Source organism: Nannobrachium achirus, assembly GCF_963921795.1.
Source record: "Nannobrachium achirus genome assembly, chromosome: 14".
Taxonomy (NCBI): Eukaryota; Metazoa; Chordata; class Actinopteri; order Myctophiformes; family Myctophidae; genus Nannobrachium; species Nannobrachium achirus.
The window spans coordinates 47,850,447-47,870,446 of NC_137821.1; the positions used below are offsets into that span (position 1 = coordinate 47,850,447).

The following is a 20,000-nucleotide window of genomic DNA, read 5'->3' on the forward strand; positions in this document are numbered from 1 at the left end:
GCCTGCAGACAGTTTTGAGTGTTTGAAAGAATATTTCACCCCCCAAATGTTTTTTTTTTCTTCCCCATCCCCCTATTGATTGCTCGCCCCGCGAAGGCTTGAATTCATGGAGATCAGTGTTGATTTCGTCGACTAAAACTATGACGAAAACTTTTTGTCGACTATGTTTTTTTCACTGGCGAAAACGAAATAAAAACGAAGCTATGGTGACTAAAACTAAGACTAAATATATTGACAATTTCGTCAACACAATAAAAACTAGACTAAAACGTCGGGGAGGGACTAGTGGAGAAGAGAGTCATTTTATGTTTGGTTGCTCTCAGGTGCAACCAAGTGTGAAATCAGTCATTACGATGCCATCGAGGCCTGCCAAAATACATCTCGTGAGATTTAGTCGATTAAAATTAGACCAAAACTAAAACTTTTCAGGCGACTAAATTATGACTGAAACTAAATTACATTTTATTCAAAAGACTATGACTAAAACTAAATTTGCTGTCAAAAACAACACTGACGGAGGTGTGCCATTTGTGTCGCATTCCTTCCTGGCGAAAGAACAATACCAAAAATGAAGAGAACACTTGATGAATTGAAGAAAGCTATTACACCAGCAAAACTATCAAAAATCTGTTCATCACATCCAAACACAATTTCATTTTCATCCTAGTGTATCCAAGACAGGGGTGGGCAACTTTGATGATGGAGAGGGCCACTATATTTCCACCTTCACTCCAGAGGGCCACATTGCATATTGCTACGTCGTACTTTGTCATTCTAGTATCTCATACAAAAGAAGCAAAAATAGCAGATCTACAAGCTCAAAACGCATCGCGCTGCGATGCGTTTTGAGCTTGTAGATCGGCTATTTTTGCTTCTTTTGAATTGGAATCCTGAATTATGTTTTGATCTTTTTTAATTGGAATCCTGAAATGTAACATTTTGAATGAATTTCAAAGGCATTTAGTTATATACTCATGTTAACTTTATGAAGCTTAATACAAATACACTGGACATAAAAGAAAATACATTTTAATACCACTGTACTAGTCATTAAGCTACAAATATAGACTGACAGAATTAAAGCAGGTCATGTTTGGAATTGTAACAGCTGAACTCAATAATATATCAGTATTCCGGTATTAACCTGAGGGCCGCATTAAGTAAAGGCGGGGGCCGCATGTGGCCCCTGGGCCGCCAGTTGACCATGTATGATCTAAGAGATTATGATTACTACTTTGTCACACGCATTGCTGTATGCAGCAAGATTTGTTCTCCGCATTTGACCCATCTATTGGAGCGGTGAGCCGCAGCCGTGCCGCGCTCGGGAAATCAGTAGTTGTGATCTAAACCCCCGCAGTCCAACCCTTGATGCTGAGTGCCGAGCAGGGAGGCATGGGGTCCCATCTTTACAGTCTTTGGTAAGACCCGACCGGGGATCGAACCTTCTTCCTCATTCCTTGTGGAAAACTCTTCCGGAGAAAAGCGACTCTAGTGAGGAGGACCATGCCTGGGTGTGCACTAGGGCATTCACCAAATATTCGAATATTCGAATATCAAAGTCACTATTCGACGTTGTTCACTGAAGTCAAATATTCGCTTTTTTTTTCTCTCTCTCTCTCTGAGTTGTCAATGCCCCTGGTGGATGAATTTGTTAATGCGTTATACCAGGGGTTCTCAAACCTTTTTAGGCCGTGACACCCAAAATAAACATATTTGAACTGGGGACCTCCACCCTGACACTTGCAAGCACTTGGAATTGTAGGTAATATAAAAATAGCAGGTCTACATGCTCACAACGCCTCGCAACATGTAGATCTGCTATGTTCACAATGTTCGCCTCTTGCTTACTTTATATTTGACAGTTTGGCCAGTCCTGTCGAATATTCGACCATTCGAATACTTTGAGGTCGAATAATTCGAAGACTAAAAAAATCACTGTTTGTGAATGCCCTAGTGTGCACGTGTGGGGTTGAGTATACATGCGCTCGCCCAGGAGTGTGTGTTGTTTGTGCATGTTTACACCGAAAGCGTTAAAGTATTAAGGTTACCACGAAACTGCTGTGTTTAGTAATGAGGACACAGACCGCATACACTTTGAATAAACTATTGAGAGCAATGTTGGTTCTTATAATTTTTCTTTTTTCTCTCTCTCTCTTATAAGCATTCTCTGCATTATTCATTCATTCTGAAGCAGTGTTAATTTTGACATTTGATTTTGATTTAGTTCTAGTTATGGTCTTTTTTTAATAGAATAGTCTTAGTCATATTTTAGTCAACCGAAATGTTTTAGGTTTAGTCCAGTTTTAGTCGACTAAATATATAAGATTCAGGCATTAAGATGCCATGATGGGCTCATAATGCCTGATTCATACAGTACATAGCTGCGTGTCAGAAATAACAGATCTACAAGCTGTGAGCTTGTAGATCTGCTATAACCGGAGTGCGTCACCCTTGTGCAACCAAGAATAACATGTCTTAGTTCAACTGGACCTCTTCTGCACTGGTCCTCCATAACATTGTGGTTTAGTTTTCATTGGTTGACAAAATGTGTCAATATTTAGTCATAGCTTGAGTCATCATAGCTTAGATTTTGACTAACATTTAATCGTCATAGTTTTAGTCGAGGGAATTAAAGTTGCTCCGAAGGAATGTGACACAAACAATGATTCTCAGTTCGAGGCTTCACAGGTTGCATAAGTCATTGTGGGGTTCCGTATTCCTATAACACAGTTACTGACACTGAGAGGATACAAATGCAACCATTAAAGGAGTAGTTCAACCCAAATTGACTAATTTACTATTGATTACTCATGTCATGGAGACTTGAGTTCAATAATATATTGTTGTGTTAGTCGCATTTTTATGACAAAACAAATTGATTATAGTAAATTTACCCCCATTGATTCCGGATGGGACCCAAATGCATTTGGGTCCCCAGCTGGAAACAATGGAGGTACATTTATTGTAATCACAGTTTTGTCTTAGGAATGCGACAAAAAGCAAAAGATATTATTGAACTCAAGTCTCCATGGCATGAGTAATAAATAGAAAATAATTCAATTTGGGGGTGAACTACTCCTTTAAGGTTTCATATACACGTACAGTAAGGGTCTATTTGGTGATATTTGTACCCTCCCAGAGTTACAAATGGATACATAATTATGTATTCACACAGACATACATTTATTTTCCATTTGGTGGTGGTGGTGGTGGTGGGGAATTGGCAGGTGGTAGTTTTACCCTGTGCTCTGCTGCCATCTAGAGGTCAACGCGGGCAGCTACAGCTTCTGCCTGACATTTCCACTGAACTGCATAAGAGATGAGGAATGCTCCAATCGTTTTCCTGTCAATAAGCGATAAACAGATGAAACAACCGGGAAGAAAGAAAGAAAGCACAATTTGGAGTTTCCCGGTAATGAGAGGCTGCAGGCATTGCAAAACGTTGTTCTTGTTTTTGTCTTTGCTTTGTTCTTCACCTCCGAGGGATAATTCTTTTGGAATGTTTCTCGTCTTGGCCCTCCTCTATTCCATTTAGAATAGAGGAGCGCAAATCTGTGCTACTTACATTACTTATATTCTAACCACTTTAACCCATTTAGGCCAAGAATTATTGAATGCTTTAACCAGTGAAAAATAGCAGATCTACAAGCTCACAGCGCGGCACCGAGTGCCGCGCTGCGAGCTTGTAGATCTGCTATTTTTGAAAAAGTCGTGAAAATGTGTGCAAATCTTTGAATATTTTCGAAGCGCACGGTTGTAACTCAAATTTTGCTTCTGGGTGGTCCCTGGAACTAAATATTTTGAGATGGGGGGTCCGTGACCAAATAAATATCATTTTGGGGGTCCTTCACATGAAAACGTTTGAGAACCACTGACATAGTAGTCTCTCAAGAACAGACTAACTGAGCTCCAGTTAAGTGAAAAGGACAGTTTCTTTGACGATGGCTGGCCAGATTGCTGACATAGAAACACAGGTTTTCAAAAAATCTTAGAAGGATTCAAAAGACACGTATAGAATCGGGTCAAAATTCTAATTTCGCGATTTTTTCAAAAATAGCAGATCTACAAGCTCGCAGCCGCGCTGTGAGCTTGTATATCTGCTATTTTTCAATATTTAAAGCATAAAATAATGTTACACAATAAAGCGTACCCCTTCTGAATGGGTTAACCATTATTTTATGCTTTAACTATAAAAGAAATAGCTGATCTACAAGCTCACAGCGTGGCAACGATAAATGTCTTTCTAAAATCCTTATTCTAAAATCAGTGGTTCTCAAACTTTCAAGGACCCCAAAATTACATGTAATTGGCCCGCAGATCCCCCATCTCAAAATATTTAGTTCCACGGACCACCCAGAAGAAAATAGCCTATTTGAGTTACAAATGTTTGCGTTTAAAAAGATATATTCAAGACTTGCAAAAAACCCCCCCAAAAAACAAGATTTTTCAAAATAGCAGATCTACAAGCTGTGAGCTTGTATATCTTCTATTGTTCAATAGCTAAAGCATTAAATAAGTCTAGACCTAAATGGGATATATGTTCAGCTTTAGCAACGCATTGACTCATGAACATAAACATTATATATGGGGTCCTGGGGGGGGGGGGGGGGGGGGGTGAGGGGGGGGGGGGGTTGCATTCCTCAATAATGAAGCCACACAAATAAACAAAAGACCACACTTTCAACCATGGCTACCGCAATGGGACATAAAACAACATGAACGTGTGTGTATGTATGTATATATATATATATATATATATATATATATACACTAGTTCCTTGGACCTTGGGAACGATGATGAGGTAAGTGCAGAAAAGACACGTTCTTCTGTGTGTGTGTGTGTGTGTGTGTGTGTGTGTGTGTGTGTGTGTGTGTGTGTGTGTGTGTGTGTGTGTGTGTGTTGACAAGTGTCTCCGTCTCCTGCTGCGTCTAACATACTTGTTTACTGGCAGCAAAACCACAGAGCACACACACACACACACACACACACACACACACACACACACACACACACACACACACACACACACACACACACACACACACCGACCTAAAGCTGCTTCTGATTAACAGAGATGGAGTGAGAGGACAAGAGGGAGAATGAATTAAAGGAGAGAAAATGAAAGAAAGAGAGAGAGGCAGATAAAGAGAAAGGTAGAAGGAGAGATGGAGAGAGAGAGTATAGGACAAAGAGACTGAACAACAATGAATATTATGAATCAATATTCATAATATTATTATAGATATTGAAGAACATAAACTGACTGTAGTGGACCTGCTCTGAGATGTAAAGAATACAATGTTGAATGCTATGAATCCTCATTGACGAATACCTCAGGCAATGTGCTATATACAATAGCGTTCGCACTAGGGCATTCACCAAATATTCGAATATTCGAATATCAAAGTAATTATTCGACGTTGTTCACCGAAGTCGAATATTCGTTTTTTGTTTTTTTTTTTTATATATCTAACATATAATTAGAGAGAGAGGTCAGTCAGTCACAAAATGCATTATCTATTCACTCGCTTCAGCGACTGATCTCAAATTTAACATGGCATTGGTCATTAGCATTATACACACGATGACGGAGCCCGAATTTCATTTTTCCCAAATTCGAGCGATTTCTTAGCGTTTCTTCACTCTACAGCTCTACAGCCTATTGTCAGGGTTACGGTCCGTTCCTCCAGGCCATGGGATCTGTAGCCCCGGGCCCACACACACCTCTCTCACAGTTCGGCAAATCTCTCTCTCTCTCTCTCTCTCTCTCTCTCTCTCTCTCTCTCTCTCTCTCTCTCTCTCTCTCTCTCTCTCTCTCTCTCTCTCTCTCTCTCTCTCCTCTCTCTCTCTCTCTCTCTCTCTCTCTCTCTCTCTCCTCTCTCTCTCTCTCTCCCTCCCCCTCCCTCCCCATGGGTCACGCATGCAACGGGTGATGTGTGTCTCATCGTCCAACGGGTATAGAAAACGTATGTGGAGCAAATACATCCTCATACTTCTATTCACCTAATTTTGCTGTTAAATTATTTGGTATCCATCATAAATATACACTCCTCCATGGGCTGCTCCTTACATTATGATGCTCCCACATATTCTCACGCACGCACCATGCAGTTACAGTTACTTTCCCCAAAACCCACACTCTGCACATATTTTGCAGCACATATATTCGAACGGGTAAGTCTAGTAGTTTATAAAGCTTGGCTAGATAGGAAGTCATAAGAATGAGTTGTCAATGCCCCTGGTGGATGAATTTGTTAATGCTCTATACCAGAGGTTCTCAAACCTTTTTAGGCCGTGACCCCGAAAAGAATCATATTTGAACTGGGGACCCCCACCCTGACACGCACTTGGAATTGTAGGTGTTACATTTATTGTGACTCGGTTCCACAGATACATATTGTGAAAATAGCAGATCTACATGCTCACAACGCCTCGCAATGTTCGCCTCTTGCTTACTTAATAAACAGTTTGGCCAGTCCTGTGGAATATTCAACAATTCGAATACTTTGAGGTTGAATAATTTGAATACTAAAAATCACTATTCGTGAATGCCCTAGTTCGCACACACTTTAATTTGACCAAATTAAAATAATGTGGACGCACCCAGAAAAAAGAAAGAAAGAAAGAAAGAGAAGTATATCTTATGGCCGCAAAGAACGATTATTTTCATAATCGATCTGTCAAGTAGAGCCCGACCGATGCCATATTGTTTGACCGATGCCGATGTTTGCAGATGGTGAGTGCTAGACCACCGATTGCTAACGTTTAACCGATGTTTTGTAATAATATAAAATAATACATAGCCTAAATTTCAAAATCTTCTTACCTTCAAAACCTTTTTTTTCCCTTTTTCTTTTACCAATGGTCCGGGGACCACCAGTGGTCCTTGAGGGGTTTCCAGGTGGTCCCCAGCAAAATGATGGGTAACCAAATGGACCCTTTATTTTACCCATCTGTAAAAAGTGCCCTATCCAGACCATGAATGTAATGTTTACTATGGTGAAAGAAATGCAAATGCCCCTCTTTCCATGCCATACCTGAAGGCAGTATTCAAGAGAATTGCCTTGTCCAAACTCTCCTGAACTTGAATGCAGCATCTTATGTTGAAAGAATTGCCATCTCTGTGTAGAAATCAATGCCGTTACGCCCATAGACTGTAAAAAAGACTTGTCCCTTGTATGGGTGTCGCCATCATTGTTTGAATGGTACCCCAGGAATCATAAGGAATGCTATTGGCTGCCAACGGTCACATGCAACCACAGGGATAAATGGGAGAATGTGGTCGGAGCCTCCCGAAATACACCACACGAAGAAGAACACAGCCGGCTGGTATCAGTTTAGTTGGCCACGCCCCCCGCAACTTTATCATCAATTTTAACATAAATGGGACCATATTTGCACAAAAAGCATATCATGGTAATTGAAAGACAGTTTTTCACTAGCAACAGGAACCATAAAGTATTTATGATGATGTTTATTAAGGTTAGAAAATCAAAGAGGAAAATGAATGGGGTCCAGTGGAGAAAAAAATCTTTTTGGTACCTCGCGGGGGGAAAACAGTGCAACCAGCGCAGCGGCCAATCATGGGATCTTTCTCTTCCGGGAAAGCTTCATGAATAATCCAGGCAACAACACCCCTGGTTACGCCACATCTCCAGTATTCACTTAATTATGCTTAGTTCAGTACTGAACATAGCCGACTGCGACGTGTTGTGAGCTTGGAGGTCTGCCATCAGGGGCGTGCTGGCCATTGGGAAAAGCGTGCTGGCCATAGTGAAAACAGCCGATCTACAAGCACACAATGCCTCGCGGTGCGAGGCGTTGTGTGCTTGTAGATCGGCTGTTTTCACTAGTTTAAATCATTTTTAAAATGATTGATACAAAACAAACGGTTTTGGACATACAAGGTTTCCACCCGACAACGGCGAAATGTAACTAATGTAAATTGCCCACTGGCTTGTCACTTTGTCACAAATCTTTGAGCAGCAGCAGTGCCATAGAGAGAGATCTCTCTCTATAGCGCGCAATGAGGGCCTCTCCAACCCTTTTTCCCGGGCTGAATCAGGGGCCCAGCACGTCCCTGTCTGCCAGTTTCAGATATTTTCACCAAAGGCCCTTTTAGAAATGTCAGCCCCTGCCTCTCTAACATTCTATTTGTATATTTGCGTGCGTGGGATGCGCGCCTCTCACCTGCTTGATGGCGGTCTCTCCGATCTTGTGCGAGTGCTTCCTGATGCTCTCCAGGAAGTCTCTCAGCTGGCTCATGGCGGTGTCCCGGATCTCCTGCCTCAGCGTGGGGATGTTGCCCGCCATGATCTTACAGAAGCGGTAGCCCGCCGCCCGGGGGAGGCACGTGTGCTCCAGCTGCTCCAGGGTCCGCAGGGCCGGGTAGTAGCTACGGACGGGGACCACATGAAAATGTCATGATTAGGGCTGTCACAGTTATTACATAATCGTCTAATCGTGATTATTTGACATAATCGCGATTATTTTTCATAATCGTCATAATCGTTTCCATGTTGAAAAACGTTCATGTATTTAAAGAAAAGAGTCAAAAATAGTGGAAATAGCAGATCTACGAGCTCACAACGCGTCACATCGCGACGCGTTGTGAGCTTGTAGATCGGCTATTTCCACTATCAAAGTTATTTTTTAAATAGTAAGTTGTCAAATATGTCAGTAATTTCTTTGTATATTTAGGTTATGTGTCATATCTACCATGTACAACTTCAAAGCCTAAAAGCCAAACAGAAATGTAATTATCAACGATAAAAACACAATTTAATCGATAATCGCCAATTATTTGAGTGACAATTAATCGTCATGTAAAATGTCATATCGTGACAGCCCTAGTCATGATGCCACGATTTATTGTGATCAAAGAAATCGCCATCTGCGATATCGTCGCGATAATCGAAATATCCATTATCCCGGGGCGGGAGATTTGCAAATAGCAGATATATACGTACAAGCTTGTACTTCTAATTTTTTGACAAAGACATTTGGTAGAGAGTGAAAGAAAGACTGTATCAAGTACGTATATTATAAGTACATTTTTACCAATTATAGAGGGTTTAAGACTTAAACTTTAAGTGGTACCGGATAATATGCAGCTCGGCAGATATAAGGTGAATTGATCCCAGAGCATGACGGAGGATGATATATCACGATAAATTAAATCTCCACGATACAATTATCGTTAGTGTCTTTTCAATCGTCTTGTGGTATTCCGTGAAACAAGAGAGATGACAGGAGGTAGAGAGAGAGAGAATAAAGCTTAAGAGACAAAAATACCAGTCTTTGCAACGTGGAAAGATGCCAGAATAAGTCAGTAAACTCAGTATTGACATACTTGTAGTAGTAGTATTTTATACTAAATATGAACGGTATGTGTGTGTTTACTCTGCATATATATCTGGACACACACACACACACACACAGCTTCCAGGAGGGGTGTGTGTGTGTGTGTGTGTGTGTGTGTGTGTGTGTGTGTGTGTGTGTGTGTGTGTGTGTGTGTGTGTGTGTCTTGTTGGCTGACCTGCTCCTGTACCTCTCAGCCAAAAAAACACCAACAAAGTAATAATTTATGACCCAACAGACTGACTGACTACAGGTCAGCACTAGGACAGAGAGAGAGAGAGAGAGAGAGAGAGAGAGAGAGAGAGAGAGAGAGAGAGAGAGAGAGAGAGAGAGAGAGAGAGGATGGAAACAAGATAGGGAGAGGGCAGGATGGTATTAAGAGAAAAGAGGAGAAAAAATGGGAGTGATGGGAGATCAGGACTGGGGGAACAGAGAAGCAGGTGTGCTGTATTCTAAGTGCATTGGCTCCACCTTGTGGTGGACTGGAGGAACAACACATTATCTGTCCACTCACTACTTAGTGAGGCCTGTGTTAAGCACAGATATAAAAAAGCTAGATAGCTCCTCCGCCGCTGGAGTTCATTGGCGCGACTGGTAAAACAGGACTGGTGGAAGTGCGGAACTGTGGAACTGTGGAAGGCACTCTGCCCCTAGCCTCGCAGGCCATCCCGAGCTACGTCATCACCAATGTGCTTCCTTTCTCGGTCTGGTGTCCCTCACATCGAGCCTCTTTATCAGAACTTGGGTTTCTAATCTCCAATCAAAAGGCTGCATTTCGAGCGAACCCGCCTCACAGCGCTCTTGATTGGTCGAGCGGCTGCTGCAGCTTTCACATTTTGTAAACAAACATGGCGGTCCCCATGCCCCGACGCGAGTTCGCGCAAATAAAAGATGCATTAAGCGAAGTTTTATCTGAAATCAACGGAATCGCAGAGCTTAAAAAAAGAACAACGGTTTGCACTTTTGGAATTTCTGTCTGGAAAAGACGTATTTGATGATCTCCCGACGATGTTTTGATGCGCTTATGACTACTGACCGGACCTGTCATGTCAGTCAAAGTGAGTGACTACGTCATCGCGTAATGCGTTGTCTATGGAGGACTCCCAGACTCTCCCCTGGGAGAGTCTGGCTGTTGCGAGGCTACTCTACCCCCTGCAGTGGGAAAGAGGGAGTCTCGCATCTGATTGGTCTACCGAGCATCCCATTCTGTGACGCACAAGGAAGCGTCCTTCAGAATCCCGGAAGCTTGCCAGTCCTCTTTTACCAACGCCCCAGAGCCCGGAGGAGGCGTCTACCTTTAAATGTCTATGTTGCCAAGGACACAAGAACGCTCGCCCCCAAAACACGCTTGCACACACGTCGACATGCAGTTAGTTCACAGACTTGTGTAACGCCCCGGGATTCGAACCCGGGTCTCCTGCGTGAAAGTCCAATATCTTAACCACTAGAACAATGGTATAGGCTATGGACCGGGGGAGATACAAGAATGTATGAGGCCATCAGACTGAGGCCTTTGAACACAGAATCCGATTTTCTGCGTGGAAAAAATGTACAATAAATGAACACGCGGTATCTCTATGACCTCATGTACACCAGGTCCAAATTTGTCCAGATTTTTTCTGAGCAGAAAATCGGACCCTGTGTGCAAAGCCCTTAAAGGGGAAGACCACCCATTTTCAATATTGAAGTCATTAATATACCTTAGAGGAGTTGTGTGGAAATAGAAAAGGAGTTTCCCCCCTTCTGTGTTGCCTAGAACTGGAGGATTGATTTTGGGGTTTGTATTGTAAAGTACAATGTGTGGTGATGTCATCAAGTTGTAATTTACAATACAAACCCCAAAATCAATCCTCCAGTTCTAGGTAACACAGAAGGGGGGGGGGGACCTTTTTTCTATTTCCACACAACTCCTCTAAGGTATATTAATGACATATTTCAATATTGAAAATGGGTGGTCTTCCCCTTTAAGTCTATGCTACATTCACCCCCCTATCGACCTCATCCCACAGGGAAACCCTATCCGGGTCACGGCACTATTGTAACACCCCCGGGAATTCGAACCCGGGTCTCCTCTGGGGAAGTCTAACATCTTAACCGCTAGACCGGGGGGGGGGGGGGGGGGGATACTAGAGTTTTGAGGTCGTCAGGCTGAGGCAGTGAGCCACTCTGCTACAATTATACAACTTGTGATACGTCTTGTGATTGTGCGTCTTGAGTTGTACATGTCTGATTGGTGTCAGTGGATCACACATAAGATCTGAGCGAAAGTGAGAGGGAGGGAGAGAGGGAGCGAGATGGAGGGAGGAGAAGGGCTGTGAGGCAATGACTATTTGGGGGTCCTTGGCATGTAAAGGTTTGGGAAAACATGAAACAGGATCTCTCTGGGGTGTCTGCGACACATCATCAGTGTCCTTCTGGTCGTGCCAAGATGGCGTCTTTGAACAGTGTAACTGCTTATGCGGTAAACTGAAGAATGCAAAGAGATGTTACCTGTGAGTGCGGACGGATTCTATAGTCTTTAACCAGCTCAAGCCCTAGAATTATTTAATGCTTTAACTATTGAAAAATAGCAGATGTAGAAGCTCACAGGAGCTAGTACAGTAGATCCGCTATTTTTGAAAAATCGTGTCTTTGAATACCGTATATATTTTTAAAAGCGAACTTTTGTAACTTCTTTTGCTTCTGGGTGGGCCCTGGAACAACATATTCTGAGATGGGGGTCCGCGGCCAAATACATGTCCTTTTGGGGGTCCTCGACATGAAAAACGTTTGAGAACCACTGATTTAGAAGAAGGATTTAGAAGACATTTATGAAATCGGGATAAAAAATACAAGACTTGCACAAATGTTCGTGATTTTCCAAAAATGGCAGATCTACAAGCTCGCAGGGAGTATTTTTTCTTGTTTTACTTTTATGCCTTTATTGATAGGACAGTAGACTGACAGGAAATGGGGGGAGAGATGGGGAGTGACACGCGGCAAAGGTCGTCCGGATCAGGAATCGAACCGGCGACGCCGCCAGGCATCCATGCCTATGTAGCAATGCCTAAGTGGTATGCGCCTGGACCAGTAGGCCACCGGGCGCCTCCATATCTGCTATTTTTTAATAGTTAAAGTGAGTGATGACACAGATATGCATAACCGGTCCATTAAGGACTGAACGGCTCACACATAGAGATTCAGAACTCACGGGAGCCGACACTGATTTACCGCTGATCTTTGTATTTTGTCAGCGATGTCCAAAAAACAGGAGCGAGCCAAACCTCAGGGCTACAATCGTGTAGTTTTAGTTTGAATTCAACGTCGTGTGTGAATACAGAACACCACAAGGAAAACGGAAAAGACTTCAAATGAATAAAATACTCGTACCTTTTGGTCCTCATCTGCTCCTGTAGTTTGCTGTACATATCCAGGACTGGAGGGTAAAACAACAAATATACACAAATTATACACAAATAATTTAATTTGAGGAGAAGACGCCTGTGTGTGTGTGTTGCGTGTGCGTGTGCGTGTGTGTGTGTGTGTGTGTGTGTGTGTGTGTGTGTGTGTGTGCATGCGTGCGTGCGTGCGTGCGTGTGTACCTGGTAGACATTGTGTTAGTTTGTCGATAGTAGAAGCGATGTTTCTTTGCTGAAGACGACACACTTTCAGCTCCTCCATGGACTGAATGAGCTGGATGAAGGAAATTAAGGAGAGGAGAACATTAACCCATTTAGGCCTAGGATTAATGAATGCTTTAGCCAGTGAAAAATAGCAGATATACAAGCTCACAGAGTGGCACCGAGTGCCGCGCTGCAAGCTTGTAGATCTGCTATTTTTGAAAAAGTTGTGAAAATGTGTGCAAATCTTTGAATATGTGTATTTTCCAAGCGAACGCTTGTAACTCAAATTTTGCTTCTGGGTGGTCCCTGGAACTAGATATATTGAGATGCGGGTCCGTGGCCAAATAAATATAATTTTGGGGGTCCTTCACATGAAAAGTTTTGAGAACCACTGACATAGTAGTCTCTCGAGAACAGACTAACTGAGCTCCATTTAAGTGAAAAGGACCTTTTCCTTGACGGTAGCTGGCCAGATTGCTGACATGGAAACATAGGTTTTTCAAAAAATCTTAGAAGGACTCAAAAGACACTTATAGAATCGGGTCAAAATTCTAATTTTCACGATTTTTCAAAAATAGCAGATCTACAAGCTCGCAGCGCGGCACTCGGTGCCGCGCTGTGAGCTTGTATATCTGCTGTTTTTCAATAGTTAAAGCATAAAATAATCATACACAAAATGTGTACCCGTTCTAAATGGGTTAACCAATTGTTTTATTGAATGAATGAATGAATGAACTGTATTTATATAGTTGTATTGATTAGCCTGGGGCAGGACAGCACTGGGAATCAAACTCAGGAGCATCATCTGTGGGGTTTTAACAGTGATTTGCATTTTAAAAAGGGGGGGAATGTAATGGAAAACATGTTCAATGTACCGTATGTGTAGGGCTGTCACAATTATTACATAATCGTCAAATCGTGATTATTTGACATAATCGTGATTATTTTTCATAATCGTCATAATCGTTTCCATGTTGAAAAACGTTCATATATTTAAAAAAGAGTCAAAAATAGTGGAAATAGCCGATCTACAAGCTCACAACGCGTCGCATCTATCAATGTTCTTTTTTTAAGTATAAAGTTGTCAAATATGTCAGTCATTTCTTTGTATATTTAGCTTATGTGTCATATCTACCATGTGCAACTTCAAAGCCTAAAAGCCAAACAGAAATGTAATTATCAACGTCAAAAACACAATTAAATCGTTAATCGCCAATTATTTGGGTGACAATTAATCGTCATGTAAAATGTCACATCGTGACAGCCCTAGGGGGAATGTATATGGAAAACATGTTCAATGTACCGTACGTGGTTGATAAAGGCGTGTCTTTGATATACATATCATTATGTTCAGTTTTTTTTTCATTTGTCACGGGGAATGGATGGACACGAGAGGACTGATGCTATCTGGGCATTGGGAATAAGGAGGGCATCGAGTCTTCTATCCAGCATGAAAACATCGTCGTTGTCGGGTTGGAAACCTTGTATGTCCAAGACTGTTCGTTTTGTATATATCATTTCAAAAATGAACTAAACTAGTGAAAACAGCCGATCTACAAGCACACAACGCCTCGCGGCGCGAGGCGTTGTGCGCTTATAGATCTGCCGTTTTTCACTACTTTCGTGCGACAGCCTTGTATGATGAAGCAGGGCTTTACTTGGTGAAAAAACATACACATTTGAAACTTGGAGATACAAGGTTTCTGCGACGACATGCTCCCAGGCATCTACTTTCACACGGCAAGCCAACAACCCGATTGGATGAATGAAATGACACTCCGGTAGCCAATCAGCTTACCTCTTTGCCGTCATCCTGGAGACGCGTGTTGGTTTCAGTCACCTGACTCTGACATAAAGAATAAACATGAGTATCAGTTAGAAGAATCTCTACCGTGTTCGATGTTCAGTCTCTCTCTCTTACTCACTCACTCACACATACTGTATACCAGTAAGACGCCTAAGGGCGAAAAGCGTCCATGTCTTGGCCATCTGGCCAGTGATGTATATTGGACCAGTTACCCATAAATGGTAAATGGTGCATTTATATAGCGCTTTTATCCAAAGCGCTTTACAGAGATTGTGCATTACATTCACCCATTCACGCACACATTCATACACCGGTGTCGGAGGAAACCATGCAAGGCACCAACCTGCTCACCGGGAGCAATGTGGGGTTCTTGCCCAAGGACCCTTCGACATTAACTCAGGGGGAGCCCGGATTCGAACTGGGAACCCTTCGGGAACCCTTCGTGCTCTAATAACGGTTTCTCTACCCCTGAGCTATGCCGCCCCATAGATGGAGAACCCTTGTACCTATAGATATTCACAGATATGTGCTTAATATTGATGACATCAGGGATCTCCATATATGGGCATAAAGGGATTTATTCCCCACGCATCACAGGGATCTCCATATCTCCATATATGGGCATAAAAAGGATTTGGTTCCCCTGGCACCACAGGGATCTCCATATATGGGCATAAAAGGGATTTGGTTCCCCTGACATCACAGTGAAGATGTGACAGTTCTGACAGTAAACAGTTAAGGCCTGTCTATACTTTGACCGAAACCGCCGTTTTCGGTCAAAAGGTCCTTTTCTACCATAAAATTATATCCCTCGGGACTTCTGAAAAGCATTGGACCGAACGGGAGTTCGGAAATTTGCACGTCGGAAAACACAACTCACCGAACATTTCGGTCATAGTATGGAGAGGCCTTTACCTTCAGCTTCTGGGCCTCTCCTCGCACTTTGAGCAGCTCAGTGATGGAGTCCACGAAGCCCTGGAAGTGATGGTTACACATCTTCTCGATCTCCCTGTCGTGGTTCCTGATCCGCCCGTCCAGCTTCTCCATGAACAGCCCATGTTCCTGGCCGTCATACACTGACCTGAGAGGAAGGGGGGGGGGGGGGGGGGGGGGGGGGAGAGAAAGAGAAAGAAAGAGAGAGAATCAGAATCATCTTAAAAAAGTCCTTAAATTGTCACTTTAGAAATGTGCAGATACCCTCTTTACACTTAAACGTTACGCTGGGTTGTTTACTGTTGAGTGAGAAAACAATTTTGCACATTAAGTTAATCATCTGGGGACCCCCCCCCAAATAAAGAAATAATGATAATAATCTATCTATAAATGCGAGAAGTCTCTGCGTGTCTGCGTGTCTGTCTGTCTGTCTGTAATCCGCGTATCTCGAGAACCGTTCGTCCCAACGGCTTCAGATTCGGCACGCGCGTTCCCCGCCGCGGCGCGGAGTGCAGTGCCGGGCCTCGACCCGACCCGACGCACGGTTTTCCCGAACCGGCGCAAAATGTTCGGAATCTCCTTATGCGGAGCTGATTGTTGACATCAGGCTGTTCCGGAGGAAATCGGCGCAAGCGCTGACTCATTGTGACATCACTTCATAAAAGGCTCTGACATCACGTACACCACATGAGTCAATGGGCATAAATGGACACAGGCAAACAGATGGTCAAAACGGGTCCTATGACAACAGGTATAATGGGGTTTGCATTAAAGGGGGAACCGGCACTGTGTCTGCAACACAGTCGGAGGCACAGACAGATACAGAGATCTCCATAATGGGCATAAAATGGATGCAGACAGACAGATACAGATATCTCCATGTATGAGCATAAATGGACACAGGCAAACAGATGGTCAATACGGGTCCTACAGAGATCTCCAAATATGGGCATAAAATGGACGCAGACAGACAGATAACTCCATATATGGGCATAAATGGACACAGGCAAACAGATGGTCAAAACGGGTCCTACAGAGATCTCCATATATGGGCATAAAATGGACGCAGACAGACAGATAACTCCATATATGGGCATAAAATGGACGCAGACAGACAGATAACTCCATATATGGGCATAAATGGACACAGGCAAACAGATGGTCAAAACGGGTCTTACAGAGATCTCCATATATGGGCATAAATGGACACACGCAAACAGATGGTCAAAACGGGTCCTATGTCAACAGGTATAATGGGGTTTGCATTAAAGGGCGGGGCATTCATTCCCTATTTACATTGTTCCCGAGTTGGCCAGGGCGCCGACTAGAAGGGCGGCCGAGCTTCTAGTAATAATAATTTGGGGACCCCCCTGGGGGTCCCAACCCACAGGTTGAGAAGCACTGTTGTATATCACAGAGAAGCTCCTCAGAGCTCAGACCACTGGGATACAGTCAATCATATCATCATAATCATCTCCATTCTCCATGGCTAAAGGACAACTTCCTTCCTACTATTATCCACAGAATGTTATTCTTCAATAAGTATTGTGAATAGTCTGCAGTATTGTGAATAGTCTGCATGCTATCTATTATTTATCTAATGTATCATTTTAATTACATGTTGTGGTGGCCAGCACTGGGACAGGAACATCCTACCAATTGATTGATTGATTGAAGACTTTATTAGAAGTTTGCATAGGAAAAGGCACAGTTTCATGACGGTACAGTTCACTGGTACAAGGTCTACTAAAAGGAGATCCATTGAAAGACTAAGCTTATTTCCACTGGAAACCATTGAAGTATCTCATATAACATTGAATGACAGACAAATAGAACACAGTACTATGCAGTAGATATGTAAAGAAAAACAAAATAGAAGACAGTAAGTCTAAACAAACAGTATATACAAAGAAGGGACAGGGGAGGGTAGGGTTGGGCTAGGTTCTTTTTTTTTACCAGTTGCGAACGGCTGCTGCCTGTAAGTGGTTTTTCATGGCAATTTTAAAGGATGCTAGTGATCCACACTCCTTTGTGGCCTTCGGTAAGGCTTTCCACATTTTGGTGGTATAGCAGAAAAAAGAGTTTGACCCTTTGTTGGTTTTGACTCTGGGTTGAAAGTGATCTGTGGCGCTGCCTCTGGTGTTGTAATTATGGACATCCTTAATGTTTATAAAGTATTTTGACAGGTACTTGGGTATCATAGTGGTGTAGTGTATCTTGTACACCAGGCCCATTGCAAGTTGCTGTACTCTGTCATCTACTCTGAGCCACCCCACTCTTAACTGGTGAGTAGCGGTGAGGTGAGTCTGATAGGGAAGGCTAAGCAGGACCCTAATTAGTTTATTTTGGGCTGTTTGGAGTTTAGTTTTCAGGGCTTGTGGGGCGTCACGATACCATACGTGGACTCCGTAGTCAAAGAGGGGCTGGATTATTGCACCAGCTATGGTCTTCAGTGTGTTGAAATTGACCATCGGGGCGATCCTCTGTAGGAAACAAGTTCTTTGGTTGATTTTATTTATTACTTTAGAAGTCATCTTTTCACTGGAAAGATTAGCTTCAAGGATACATCCTAAGTAAGAGATTTCGTTTTTTCGTGTTATGACCTTGTCACCCACTTTGATTGTGAAGTTATCGACTTTTTTGAGGTTATGATTTGATCCAAAGAGGATGGACTCCGTTTTACCCAGGTGAATTGATAATTTGTTGTCGTTAAGCCATGTGCAGATCTTACTTAGTTCAGAGTTAAGTGTCTTCTCAACCTGCAAGTGGTCCTTGCCCGAGACTAGGAGAGCCGAGTCATCCGCGAACAGGAACAGGTTGCAGTCACAAGCAGATGCCATGTCGTTCACGTATATTAGGAACAACATAAAGGACCGAATGTCTGTCTGTCCGATGTCTGTCTGGTATACAGATACACATGCTGACATCACTAAACAGTGCTCCACATAACCCAAACGGTCCCATCCTCTTTTACAGTACACTTTAAGACATAATAAGACAGAATAAAGCCATAATAAGAAATAATGTGTTGGTAATTAGAGCTAATACCTGCCCAAAAGTTTTATTTTCCTGCAAGGGGCAGGTGGGCAACCCTTAGTGTCAAAGCCTGCATACAGTTTCATTGTTTGACAATCGTGAATCGTCAGTGTATTTTGGATTCATATCCAAATTTGAGAGAGCAGCTGAGCGCTGTTCAGTCCCCCCCCATGTATCTTGGTTTTGACTGTCTCCCAGCAGCAGACTTGAACTGGAAACACATCCAGTAAGTGTGAGGATGTCATGGGTGTAGAGATGGAAGAGGTGATGATAAAAAAAAATCACACCCGTGTGAACTGAGCCGTGGTTTACCCACCTCATAGATCATGTGTACCGATTTGTGTGACATTTGAAGAAAATATGTAGGAAAAGGAGCAAAAAGTGTGTTTTGGAGAAAATTCAAGATGGCGGAAAATCTATCCTGGCGCAAATGGGCGTGGCCTATATGGGGAGATGCGTCTTGACCCAAGGAATCCAGGGAAAAATTTTAATTTTCCGATCTACGGTTCAAGAGTTACGGGGCAAAACGTAAAGTGGGCCGTTATAGCGCCACCATGAGGCCGAGTGATGTAATTATTTTTCGATTCATTCTTAAAATCATTATGAATCTCCTCTCCGAGGTTTGAAACTGTAGCTCCTATGGTTTACGAGAGAAAAATACTTGAAAGTGATTTCTTGCATTGTCCCATTATAAGTCAATGGGGACAATTAAGCGTAGTTTTTTGCCGATTACTTCGGCATGGTAAGGCGGATCGGAACGAAAGGTAATAGCACACCATTCCCGGCCGAGCCGCACATTTTGATGTATATATTGCGCGAGTGGCGTAAATGGTGCGGCACTAGTTACGCCCCGAAGTTTAGGCTACATACAGACACGGACGGACGGGCGGACGGACACACACACGGCCACGTATAGGAGCGTTGTGACCACCGCTCAAAAATGGAGAAGGAAGAGGATAAACGAGAGGAAGAAGAACCGCCAAACGGAGGTGCAGAGGAACATTTAGCTGCAGGTTCATTGAAACGGGTGCATTTACACGATGCGCCCAGCAGGTGGCAACGTATCAACGCCGCTTGAACTCTAGAAAGGCTGCAGCCAAACAAGAGCTGCAACATTCACAAGATACAAGTTCAAGGAGAGACTAGACTACTGCACAGAATGAATGAAAACAGGATTTGACATTATCATGGCCATCAGGAATCCTTGATGCTTATCACACACACACACACACACACACACACACACACACACACACACACA

General features: G+C 43.0%; 1 protein-coding gene across 1 annotated transcript in view; it reads right to left on the reverse strand.

The window, feature by feature from the left end:
• Positions 1–20,000, reverse strand: part of exoc6b (exocyst complex component 6B) — a 204,457-nt gene that overhangs the window by 151,938 nt on the left and 32,519 nt on the right. Inside the window, exons 2-6 of the mRNA XM_080741978.1 lie at positions 15,686–15,851; positions 14,762–14,809; positions 12,943–13,033; positions 12,731–12,776; positions 8,192–8,396 (exon numbers count right to left, since the gene is read on the reverse strand). Of these exons, the coding sequence (XP_080598104.1) occupies positions 8,192–8,396; positions 12,731–12,776; positions 12,943–13,033; positions 14,762–14,809; positions 15,686–15,851 (556 nt within the window). The remainder of the gene's footprint in view (positions 1–8,191; positions 8,397–12,730; positions 12,777–12,942; positions 13,034–14,761; positions 14,810–15,685; positions 15,852–20,000) is intronic.